The sequence below is a fragment of the Rhea pennata genome, chromosome 22 (genome assembly GCF_028389875.1).
Source record: "Rhea pennata isolate bPtePen1 chromosome 22, bPtePen1.pri, whole genome shotgun sequence".
Taxonomy (NCBI): domain Eukaryota; kingdom Metazoa; phylum Chordata; class Aves; order Rheiformes; family Rheidae; genus Rhea; species Rhea pennata.
In genome coordinates this window covers 7,492,806-7,504,977 of record NC_084684.1, presented here as the reverse complement: position 1 = coordinate 7,504,977, position 12,172 = coordinate 7,492,806, and the positions used below count along the sequence as shown (strand labels likewise).

The 12,172-nt window shown below is 45.2% G+C and overlaps 2 protein-coding genes across 2 annotated transcripts; both read left to right on the top strand.

Annotated features, from left to right (window-relative positions):
* Nucleotides 1-1,799: 1,799 nt before the first annotated feature.
* LOC134149978 (transcription factor HES-5-like) lies at nucleotides 1,800-2,927 on the top strand. The gene is made up of 3 exons (XM_062593382.1): nucleotides 1,800-1,886; nucleotides 2,248-2,428; nucleotides 2,644-2,927. Exons 1-3 carry the CDS (start codon nucleotides 1,821-1,823, stop codon nucleotides 2,904-2,906), a joined length of 510 nt encoding a protein of 169 aa, XP_062449366.1. The 5' UTR covers nucleotides 1,800-1,820; the 3' UTR covers nucleotides 2,907-2,927.
* A 7,398-nt stretch (nucleotides 2,928-10,325) lies between these two features.
* Nucleotides 10,326-12,003, top strand: HES5 (hes family bHLH transcription factor 5). The gene is made up of 3 exons (XM_062593381.1): nucleotides 10,326-10,409; nucleotides 10,544-10,709; nucleotides 10,816-12,003. Exons 1-3 carry the CDS (start codon nucleotides 10,356-10,358, stop codon nucleotides 11,067-11,069), a joined length of 474 nt encoding a protein of 157 aa, XP_062449365.1. The 5' UTR covers nucleotides 10,326-10,355; the 3' UTR covers nucleotides 11,070-12,003.
* The last annotated feature ends 169 nt before the right edge of the window (nucleotides 12,004-12,172 follow it).

Genomic DNA, 12,172 nt, shown 5'->3' with positions numbered 1-12,172 from the left:
ACATAGGGAATAAAGGGCTCTGAAAACAACATCTGCCCTAAACAAAAAGCTAAGCCCATTCAGACCCATATAATGAAAACCATGAAGCTGGCTATTTTAGTGACACCCCCCTTCTTCCTGTCAACTGCCCATTAAACTCAGGCTTCACTTCGGATTTCAAAGAAAGAAATGATCTTTGGCTTTCTTACCGCACTGCGCACTTCCCTCCACCATTTCCATTTCCAGCTCCTTAGCCATGCTTCTGTGCACCAAGAGCACACTGGGAGAAAACAAGGACGCCGCTGCTTAAGAAACATTACAGGCCAGACCCTCAGATGGCCGGAAGCAGCACATTTTGTTCTGAGCTAGATTCTGGGCTATTTTCATTGCTGCCTTAAGGACTGAATCTGGACAGAGATTCTTCCAGTCAGACAAAATCAGAACAGACCTGAAGTGTCCACACAGCTTCATTCTTTTTCTTTCCTTTAACACAACAGAAATAACATTTTAAGTGAAATTTTCATGCAAATACAGGCAAGCATCATTCCCCCATTTTCCAGATGAGAAAACTGAGTGGGGTGACATGCTAATGGTTGCACAGAGAGGTAGTGATAGGATCTCCTAGATCCTGTATTCTGCAGACTACCTACCAGAAGGTCCAGTCTGCAGTGGGATGGTGTGATTCCCCCAGGTCAGATGAGAACCAAGTGTGCTGGAAATGTCAGGAGAGAGGCAGAACCAACCTCTTTGCTGAGGTCTGATGATGGGCCTCAGCTGCTAAATCCCTTTGTGGACCTGCCTCTGACCTTCCCAATGCCTGGGGCTGCTGAGTTGAATTTGGTGCTTTTCTTCAGGCCATCTCAACCTCAGCACTTGAAAATTTCCGTACGAAAGAGAGAGAGTAGAAAACAGAAAAGAAAGATCCCCAGGAGTGGCTTGGCATGGGCCCAGTTCTTCTGGAAGGTGCATGTATGTCCAGAGTGAAGGCAATGGGACAGCACTGGTGTAACCAGCTCACGGATGCCAGTGTGTTTAGCATAAACAGGAAAGAGGCAAGCTGAGGTTACAGTTTCCATTTACTTCCCATTCCCTGTCCACGAATCAAAGCCCACGGGGGTAGGTCTTTGGCTGGTCCAAACCAGAATGGCTATCCACCATGCTGCAGCTCTGACTAGATTCTCCATAGCATTTAGAACTGACGTGCTAACAAACCTGCGCTTTCACACTGACAACAATTTTGCTCGCCCTTCATTGCTGGGAAAACTGTAAGAACTGTAAGAGCAAGCACAAACACGCAGACCCACAGACATGCACACGTCATGGTAAAGTGGAGTGGGGAGGCTGGCTGTGAAGTGCCCACTCTAGAAAGGGTAGAGGGTTGTCCCTGATGCTGTTGATTTTAACCCTTGCAATGTTCCCCTCCTTCTTTTCCCAAAAGCGTGCCTCCTCTGCACCACAAATGCGACCACCGCTTGCAGGAACTCAGGAACGCAATTGATCCGGACAGACAACCAGCTGTAGGGTCAGGGTTTTCCCAGATCCCTGGGCAGCCCTGCAGAGCCACTCTGCGCACTCCACCAGTTGGTTTGGGCAGAAGGTTATTTTCCCCAGGGCATTTACGATCAATGTGGCGTGCACTAATAGATGCTTGCCCTATTGTTCAGCTGCGTGCCTGGATTGGCTGGGCGACTGTGGGAAACACCAGCAACCCCGAGACTCACGTAGCTTATGAAACTCTCTGACGTATAAGTAGAGGCTGTCAGTAAACGCCAGAGCATAGTCTTACACTGAGCATAGGATCCTAGCCCAAAGGGCTGTGCCCAGGACTGAGAGCACTAGGAATGGCTCCCAGCAACACCCTCATGATCTACGTGGAGGAGAAACTGCTGCCAAAAGAAAAGAATAGAGTAAGTAGAGCCCTTGTCAGAAAAGGCTGAAAGGCTGGCCTGGGCTCTGTGCAATAAGCCTCCAAATATACTTGATACAAAAATGACAGTTGTTTGCATCTACCCAACAAATATTACACATAAAAAGTTGAGTGGAGGGAAAAAGTGGTCTGGTAGAAGACAAATAGATTAAAGAGAGATAAAGGAGAATACATAGATTTGGGGGGTGGGGAGAAGAAGAAGTTGGGTAGGCAGTGTCTTAAAGCTCTCCTATCAAAGGAAAGCATCTCTGAACACATGCATGTTTTGGGGCCTGTGTCAGAACGGGCGAGCAGGTCAGCTCTCCAAACATTCCTAACAGACTACTATGTCTCTTTTACAGCTCAGGAAGCCGGTGGTGGAAAAAATGCGCCGTGACCGGATTAACAGCAGCATCGAGCAGCTGAAACTGCTCCTGGAGAAGGAGTTCCACAGATACCAACCCAATTCAAAGCTGGAGAAAGCCGACATCCTGGAAGTGACTGTCAGCTACCTGAAACAACAGAGACAGCTGCAAGACCAAAGTGAGTGCAAAGCATGAGTACACACCATTAAGAGTCTGTTCCCACAGGCCTTTGCTCTCCTCCATAGCCCTGGCCTTGAGCAATGCAGGTGTCTAGCCTCACGAGCAAAGCTTTACTGGATCAGGCTCTTAAAAGAAAGCTGATGCACAAATTCTCACAGCCTCGTGATTTGGTCATATTAACCCATCGGATTTGTTTCCTTCTCTCCTGTTTAGCATTCATTCACAAGACTCCAGAGCACGACTTTAACAGTGGATACCTGAGGTGCCTCAAGGAAGCTCTGCATTTTCTGGCCTACTATGAACCTAAGAAGGAAACTCAGGCCCAGCTAATCAAGCATTTCTGCAAAGTTCAGATGGGTCCAGATGTCATGTACTCTTCTGCTCCACGTAGTCTACCTTTGACACCCTGTCTGTTTGCCAGAAAGCACCCTGCCCAGAAAACCGTGGCTGCTGCTACTATCTGGAGACCCTGGTAGACCTGCGGGTGGACTTCACTTTATTATTGTGTGTTTTGCTGCAAAAGCTAGAGGGACCTCTGATATAACAGTTCCTCTTTAAAGTAGGAAACATAGCTTTCCAAAGGTGGGAGGTGGGGAGGCTGTTTTTCTTTCATGAGAAATGAAGGTCACTAATTAGTTTCCCTTCATAGTGAAGGATTTGTTTGTATCTTGCAGCAAAGTTGCTGCTCCTATGGGTGGCTCCTAGCCAAAGAGAGGAGCAAGTCCTGAGTGGATTTAGAAAGCAAATGTCCTTTGGTTTCCATCACACTTTTGCTTGACAAGGCTGTTGAGCCTTGGCTGTGGCTGTCAATGGAAATCTTTCAACCGACTCCACAGGTCACTAGTTCAAGTGCTCTTTTGTCTCTAGATAATGTATTGACCTTCCTAAAGAAGGCACATTTTAGAGGATGTGTTTTGTATCATAAAGCCTTTGCCTTTTAAGTGAAAGATGTTATTCAGAAATGCTGGTTCTTCTAAAGTTCCTGTTCTATTTTTAGTATACCTTCTTACAGAAAGTTATTATGATAACAGATTACTGTAGGAAAATTCTTTTAATGCCCAGCATCTGCTGCTCTCAGTTGAGGGACAATTAATGCCTTTTGTAAAGGAAGTACTTTTGATACATCTTAAGTAAAAGGGAGAGGAGGGGAGGTAATGAGTACTGTACAGTCATTCACTAAACATGCTGAAGAGCTTAAAAAGCTTTTATAAAGTTGTGATGTATTCATCCTGTGTGATGTTCAACTTTCGTTTCTTCACTGTATGAGTCAATAAAAATGTTCTTAGTCATTTATGTTTTTGTATGAAATGATTAAAATGAATAATATGCCTGGATTAAGTGTTGCATGTGGACTTCTGCAGTGGAGAAGCTATCAGATGTCATGTTTCTGAGCCTTTGTCCCAGTGCACAGTTTCATATTTGTGAATTCCATTTGGCAGAATGGGATTTTAGATCCTGCCAAATAGTAACCCCTTGGGAAAACTACCAAAAGTAAAAGTAGGGGTTAAGTGAAATACTGAGTGGTATGACCGCAGATATTTAACAACTTACTCAGACTTCAGCAAATCACCTATTTCACAGCCAGTTTAATTCCCTCTCTCCCCCATTAATTTACCCGACAAGTTGTGTTCAGAGACGTATGCTCTCTGTCCATACAGGAGATGATAACATGCAAAATTCCTAAAAGCATTTAATAACTTCTTCCAAATATTTTGGCACCCCATTCTGCTGGGGGGGGGGGAGTCTCACCCTCTTCTTTGAAACCAATGGGTGAGCTAGTTCTTGCAACCTTTTAGTTTTAGCTCCTTCTGTTACCTAAACACAAATTCCGTCAGGTAATAGTAAACTTTTTTCTTTTTTTTTCCTTCTTTTTTTTAATTGAAGTGCAACTTGTCCACATATGGCTAAAATATATAGAACTTGAGAACAAACAATAACTGAAACAGCATTTCCTCTCCCAAATCATTTATCGATTATGTTATTTTCTTAGAACTTTTTATTCTCTTTCTCTGACATCTACCTAAGGGTCCAAAACACGGAGATGATCACTAGTGAATATGGCTTGCACCTTGGAATTGTCCATTCCAAACTCTGCTACCAGTCTGCTGAGTGATGCAAAGCAGATCTCTCCCCGCACTGTAAAAACTGGATAGTAATATTGCCTTAGCCTTTGTGAAGCTCTTTTGCCTATACATAAAAAAGATGCTAAATAATTTTCAGACAGCACAAGTGTTGTACCTTCACAGTACATCTAATTCTGCCCGTGGCTAATTTCCTCAGAGATGTTCTGCCACGCTCCACCAAGCTTTAGAGTTTTTCCTATCCAACCTGTTGCAGAGATGGTCTCGCTGTCAAGTATCTTTCAAACGATCCTCCCTTGATTTTTTCACACCACTTCAACCTAGAAAACAAATCCAGTACATCCTCTTAAACGGAGACTGGCAACAGCCTGACTAGCGTGCTTGCGCCGGCTGAGCGGCACAAGTGAAGCGAACGCCGGCCTTCGCGTGGTTCGCAGGGAGAGGCATTGCAGCACCCGAGGGCAGCCTCAGCCTCCGCCCCAGCCCTGCCGCTCGCCAGTTCTCTGCCACGCAAGCCTCCTGCTGCCCTCTCCTGAGGGTTAAGCCAGCCCGGCTCTGACGACGCAAGGAAAACTAGCACCTGCGCTAGAGGACTGTGCTTGTCCTCCTGCCCAGCCACACACGGAGAGCTTGCAGAGAGATAAACAGAGAAAAAGGGATTCAGAAGGCATTTTTGGAAGCAGGAAGTGGAGCACAAAAGGAGGATCCCAAAGCCAGCCTTGGAGCACCTCAATCACCACCAGTCTCTCCAAAACACAGCATTTTCCGCAATAACACTACCTCAGTTTTCCCTTGAAGAGTTCCCATTCCTTGGTCAGTGAGGACGATTCACCTTTCTCTTTCCTTTCTTTTCAAAGTAGAATAAATCTGCACAATCAGTTCACAATGTTATTATTATCTAACCACAATAATACAATCGATATGCATATATGATAGAGAAACCTCTCTTTCTTTCAGAGATATATTAATAGCATGAAACACCTCTGATAACTACCCCACCTCGCTTCAGATTCCCTAGGAGAAGTACTCCTGAAAAAACTCATTTTTTCATATGGGAGCGAAGCCAGCTGTTATTATGAGGACAGGTATCTTATGCAGCTAGTGTATTACAACCCAGGTAAACTACGTTGCAGAACCTTGCTAATATTATAATTGCAGCATCAACAGTTTGTTCAAAATTCACCAAGTAAATAGAAAAGAAAAAAGGAAACCAAAGAAGAGACACACACTTTGAAGGCAGTTAGATCTGAAGCCAGTTCCCCTAGTTCTAGGATAAAAGAGGTATCAGGCAAAAAAATGACAACTCATATGTGATCGCAGTCAGGCCGTAAAGCCCAGGACCCCTGCCAGCCGTATTGGCATAAATCCAGGTAGACACTGCCGCTGACATTCAAACTTCAGGGTCTGATTCTCATTTACACTGGGGCCATATTACATTACTCTGGTTATAGTGGGGGGGTTGATCATGCTTAGCTGTTAGCATACATGTGATTCAGACCTACTGTTTGCAGAACTAGTTTAAGGGAGAAAAACAGTAAGGTCCTGCTTTCTTGGTGGAGAGGAGCATCCAAATCCCGCCAGAAAGCCTCCCGTTTGCTGCAGGCAGTCAGATCCATGGCTGGTGCAAGCACAGTACTTCTGGTTTGGGCCAGCCAAAAACCTGCCCCTGTGGGCTTTGATTCACCAATTACTTGTGAGCTTAAATCCAGACCTCCAGTTTCACCAGTCTTAGCAAAGCAAAGGTTATGTTTACAATTTATTAATTATTATCACTTATAATAATTGGATGCAAAGCTTCCTATGCTGCTCTCTCCCTTGGGGTGACACTTCCCTGCTCCAACACATTCCCACCCTTAGGGAAGATGATGTTTATTATGCTGATCCCACAGCCCAGGAATACTCTCCTGACAAAGCCCCTATTAACCTCAGAGTGTGGGCCTGAGTTTCTCAGAGTTTCCCACACTTTCTTCCCTATTTATGACATTCAAATGGAGCACAAAGGAAGCGTGCCTCACAACAAGCCACATTAGTGACGCTCTTTGGCTCTGCATTGTGATGTCCAGCAATTCCTGTCCCGGTAGACCATCTGGAGAGCTATTTTCCCAAGGAGCACATTGATCAATCAGTATTATCTGAGACCTTTTAAAACTTGGGAATTTTATGGTCGTTGACACTAAATAGATGTCCCAAGAGAGGTTGTCAGATAGATTTTAAACCATTTAAGGAAGGTACAAGCAAAAAAAAAAATCATAATTATTTCTTTAAAACGCCATCCAGAGTATTTGCGAGACAGGCTGACGTAAATGTAGGAAACTGCCTAAAGTAAAAATGCTTTAAAAGTGACATAGAGAGGAAAGCTTTAAGCCATCAAGCTGTGTGCTATAAGTACAGTCCTAGATGTGTATGACAGCTGGTTTTTAAATCTACGAAACTGGGAGAGTGTAATGCTGGTTTCCTGTACCCTGAGAGCCCGCCTTCTTCCAGGCCCGTTAGCCACATCACAACACACTGGGTCCACCTCCGCCGAATGCTACATGTCAGACGGGCTAAGAGAGCTGCCAGTTAGTATCACCAGTGGTAACAGCTTCTGTGATAACAGTGTCCGCAGTAAGTCTATACCTGGGCTGAGACCCCCACCTACAATCCACAGGCAGAGAGCTCCACAGCTCACTATCAATTTCCTTGGCTAGAGTCCTTCCAGCTGTTTTGATTCATGGACTATAATGAACGCAAGCCTGCTGGTTATCCTCTTGGGGTTGGTTAGCTGCTTTCACCAGACCCTTTGAGGTTGTCCTTCAACTCAAAGCAAGTGTTTGTGACACATCGTGTAGTCTACTCTAAATGCTTGGCAAATTTAGTGACTTGTTTCTTTTAATACTTCGTTCCAAAGACAAGGAAACCACCAATTCAGAGCCTCAGACAATCAATCTTCCCTTCTGGCACCGCAGTGACAGTCAGTGACAGTCACAGACTCCTCCCACAAATGTGAAGGACAGCGACAAGTACTGGATTTGGATCAGAAATGTGTTTCAGTGGGACAGACTATTTTGCTCTGACAGCTCTATTGCAAAAGAGTGAAAACTGAACAAACTAGTTACAGACTTTTTAATAAGGAGCAATAGCATTGCCAACAGCACTGGGTTTTTTTCCCTCGCTGAAGTCCTTACAGAGAATGCATACTGCACTCTCTTCCATAAAGACTGCGCTCTAGGGGCAGCCTTAACCTAGAGAATTTAGTATCCCGGAACATTAGTTGAGAAATACCTTGCTGCTATTATGTTTTTAGGCCTCAGCAAGGCAGCCGAAGCAAGCTGGAAAAGAGTTTCTCTTCTATTCGTTAACAGTATACAGAGCCTAGGTGAAGTGGGCAAGGGAGGAGCTGAAGATCTGCTATCTTTGCAACTGAGACAGAGGAAGAGAAGCGGGAGTTTGTAAGCCCAGACGGCTGTTGTTTTGTGCACACACTGCAAGGCAGCTTGCCTGGTTTACTATTCACGTCAGATGGCGTGAGTCCACAGTTCGGAGGGTTTCCCACACATCACCCCGTTCACAGTGTTAAACTGCTGACAAAAGAAGTGTGCCTCTGCAGCTCCTCAGCAGAAAGCTAATGCCTGCTGCACCATCTGCCCAGCACTCGAAGGGAGGGATAATGCTTTAATCAGGGAGAGCTGGTTTAGCCCTTTGGAGTCCAGGAACATTGTGCTGGGGATAGGATGGTGGTGTTTAAAACCACTCATGTCATATTTCCAGAACTGAAAATTGGGGTAAAGCTTTTCTCCCACTTTACCATGCCCTTTGCTGCTGCAGACATACCCCTTCCCATCCGGCGAGCGGCAGGTCTTGCTGTTCGTTTCATCCGATATTCTCCCTGAGGGAGATGCGATGCACAAAGTCCTGTGCTTGACTTCAAGGCCCAATAAAGTGCAAGCCTGTGCAGCCAGGGACTGCCAGGGATGCAAGTAATACTGCCAATTCCAAGCTGACAAAATAATTCAGGGAACAGTTTTTCAATAGGACCCCAGCACTCTGCTCACTTACAGGTTTTTGACAACCATTGATATTTTAAATTGTTGCACCCTACACGAGCCATCTAAATATAAAATGTCTTTAGGCTGGAGAAGAAGGACGGGAGGGAGGGCTGACCTATGAAATAATGCCACAAGAAGCCAGGAGTTAAGAAGGGCTTTGTGAGCTCCATTTTAATAACTAGCTATAAACTTTGCAGAATCATATCTTTTCATGTAACATATTGTCCTTGCAACAACTCAGTGGGCCCTGGAACGTGTTGCTATCCATGCACCCACAGATAAAGGTTTCGGCCCTAGCTTACTGGCAGGCACGCTGAGGGCAGGTGAGACAAGCTGAACCCAGTGGGTACAGTGAAATGAAAGATTTCCTTTTCATTCTTGAAAGGCTCTCACAGGAACTAGGTAGGGCTTTCATAAACACAGTACTGAGAAACAGATACTCAAAAAAACTAACATCCCAGCGTGCTAGCCTGTTAGTGGTGATCTAGATTCACTCCCTGTCCTTGGAGCTGGCCTCTGAACACAGAAAATGTATTAAGGAAAAAAGGAGTTATGTTCATCCAGGAATCCCCTCAAGCCAATAGCCCTCCATAAACTACATTTCAGACACATGTACCGTAAAGCGTAACTAGGAAATTTCTCAATACAAGGTCTCACATGCCTGACTGACAGATCCTAAAGGAAACCAGCTTAGTACTGCATGGTGCTTGGGGAGGCAGTCGACTTGAGCAGGCAACCTAGAATAGCCTGGAAAAAACATCTCCAAAAATTAGTGTTAGCCCTGGGTCCAAACTAGTCCTTTCTACTTTACTGGCTGCATTCAGTGCAATACGCATGCCCATACACAGAGACAGCCCACGATAGAATGGAGTCACAGGATATCCTAGCACCTGCATTCCCATTCTACAAACGGGCTACTGCGAGCCAACTAATAGATAAGAACCATCTCCTCACTACATTTCAGTTGTCTGTTTATAAGGGGAGAATGTATCTGGCTGTTTTACTTGGATGCTCAGGACCAAGAGAACAGTGAGGTATTGTTTGTAACGGCTTGGAAAGTGGCAGGGGATTAAATAGAGCAAGTTTGGGAAGGGCATCATAATCAATCCTCATCATAGGCTGTCATCGGAGAGCCCAGATGATCTAGGCAAAAGCAAAAGAGTTACATAAGTATTAAAACAAATGGAGAGGAAAATATTTCAAGCTATACTTTGGAGCAAATTGTTTTAAGGGTTTTTCCTCTTGATTTCAATCACTCGTTGCCTGAAAATTATCTGATACTGTATTCATCTAAGCATGGTTTAATGTCAATGGAAGGGTTTAGCCCCTCTCACTCCGCATCTTTTCCTTTTCAGCCTCTCTTCTGGTCATAGGGACAGACCATTTTCTCTTCCTGAGATCTGTCTTCTGTGCTTAATTTCCCCACAGCCAGGGAAAAGGCAGCATATTGAGACGCTGACATTCCCAGCTTCAGGCAGAAGCTTGATTATAATGATGGCAAACACTTTCCCACATTCTCACCCCTGCACCACGAGACCAAGCCCCATTGTGTCACACACTGCCCCGTCCACCTGCTCCTCTGGGAGCAGCGCATTGTCCCCGGGCAATTCGCAGACAATTTCCCAGGCCGTAAGAGATGCTTTCTGTATTGTCCCGGGGGTGCATGGATTGGCTGTCAGCTGTGGGAAACTCCGAGTAGCTGAGGACCCACACATTTCCATGCAGCTACTGGGTATAAATAGAGGAGCTCTCAGCTCTCTTCGCCACTGGCTGGCTTGCAAGCTCTGAATTAACACCCGCACTGAGCACGTGGATAATGGCACCCAGTGCTCTCTCCCTGGAAATCCTAACACCCAAAGAAAAGAACAGAGTAAGTATTCATCTCGCTCTGTGACTGCAAGGGCAAACAGCTGAGGAGGGCTGAGCCTCTTTAGCGGAAGGTTAATAGAGATGGGAAGGAGAATATCCTGTTGCTAACTGTCCTCTTCCTGCTCTCTGTTACAGCTCAGGAAGCCACTTGTAGAGAAACTGCGTCGCGACCGGATTAACAGCAGCATTGAGCAGCTGAAACTGCTCTTGGAGAAGGAATTCCAGAGACACCAGCCCAACTCCAAGCTGGAGAAAGCCGACATCCTGGAAATGACTGTCAGCTACCTGAAATATAGCCAAGGTGAGTACAGCCCCCTCTGGATCTGGGTAATTCACACTTGCTGCCATTACTGTCAGGCCATTACTCCAGCCTGGGTCTGCCTAACATGTCTCTTTTGCTCTTTCAGCATCTTCCAAAAGCCTACAACAGGATTATAGTGAAGGGTATGCCTGGTGCCTCAAAGAAGCTCTGCAATTCCTGTCTCTTCATTCAGCAAACAAAGAAACTCAGATGAAACTGCTCTGCCATTTCCAGAGGTCGCAAGCAATACCCAAGGACTCTGGTTCATCTTCTGTGCCCACCAGCCATTCTTCCACCCACCAGCCCTCTGAAAAACAAGCAGCGCTGAAATTCCCCTGCAACCTCTGGAGGCCCTGGTAGGCCAGGAGTACTCTTGCTGTGTTTCTGCACATGTGCTTGTATTCCAGAGGAGCTTGTGACTTTCTGTAGAAGTCCCCTCGCTCCTCTCATGAGTAGGGAAGAATGTTTTCCTTTTACTGAGAATCATTTTGCTTGGATGTCTGTCCTTCTTCCAGAAGGACTGAAATGTTCCCACCATATGGGGAGAAAGTTATTCTAAAAGTGTGTGACGTAATCCTCTTGCTAGGCCATATAAGAGCTGTTCAGAGAGGAACACTGACTGTTCTTAACCTTGCTGAGGTTGTGTATGTATGCCTGTTCAGAAAGCAGTAACTTCTCAGATGTTCAGGCATTTTCAAAGGTGTCCATTCAGTGGGAGCCCTTTTGTCTGACCTGCCCCACTTGAGACTCCCGACTCTCCTGAACTAGACTCACCTGTACTGCCAGGCTGCAGCTGTAGCCACGGGGGCCCAAGGTGTCTCAAGCAGAGCAGCCAGTCTAACTGGTCACCACTGGGAATCCAGCTCTTCTGTGGGTGCCAGAGTTGGTTCTATAATATTTGTAGATTGTACTGATTGTGCTCAGGAAAAGGTTAAACCACAGCTCAAACTATGTAGAGGAAATTCCTCAGGATGTCTTGCTCACAAAAGCTGGGTGTTGTTTGTGAGGTTCAGGATATGTATGCCTTTTATAAAGGCAACAGCTCATTTTATATCCTTATAGGAAAGAAAGTTACGGTCTGTGCTGTTGATTTTACATGAAATATTTATCAGAAAGTCTTTTATGAAAGGCGGGTGTACAAATTATATTTATTGTTTTGGTACCCCATCACTAGGGGAGAATGTACATTCACTGTTGTCCTTGGAGGATGCTGTGACATGTTATATGTGATCTGCATCTATTGTATAACCTATGCCAGAAATTATCTGGAACTTCAGAAGTTGCTGAAACTTTTAACGGAATAAAATAAATAAAAATATTGTTAATAAATCCAGCAAGTTATTCTTTCTTGAGTAGTCTGCACAGCTGATGTCCCTGGGATGCATGGTTTACCCCCGTCTTGTGGACTAGGAGTCATAAGACAGAGATTGCAGTAAAAGAAAAAAGACATTCAGAATTAGTGT

Bases quoted from the DNA above. Each gene is read 5' to 3' on its own strand.
- LOC134149978 (XM_062593382.1), top strand. From the start codon at position 1,821: ATGGCTCCCAGCAACACCCTCATGATCTACGTGGAGGAGAAACTGCTG. The intron at 1,887-2,247 runs GTAAGTAGAGCC...TCTCTTTTACAG, and splicing joins TGCCAAAAGAAAAGAATAGA to CTCAGGAAGCCGGTGGTGGA. The intron at 2,429-2,643 runs GTGAGTGCAAAG...TCTCCTGTTTAG, and splicing joins GAGACAGCTGCAAGACCAAA to CATTCATTCACAAGACTCCA.
- HES5 (XM_062593381.1), top strand. From the start codon at position 10,356: ATGGCACCCAGTGCTCTCTCCCTGGAAATCCTAACACCCAAAGAAAAG. The intron at 10,410-10,543 runs GTAAGTATTCAT...TCTCTGTTACAG, and splicing joins CACCCAAAGAAAAGAACAGA to CTCAGGAAGCCACTTGTAGA. The intron at 10,710-10,815 runs GTGAGTACAGCC...TTGCTCTTTCAG, and splicing joins CTACCTGAAATATAGCCAAG to CATCTTCCAAAAGCCTACAA.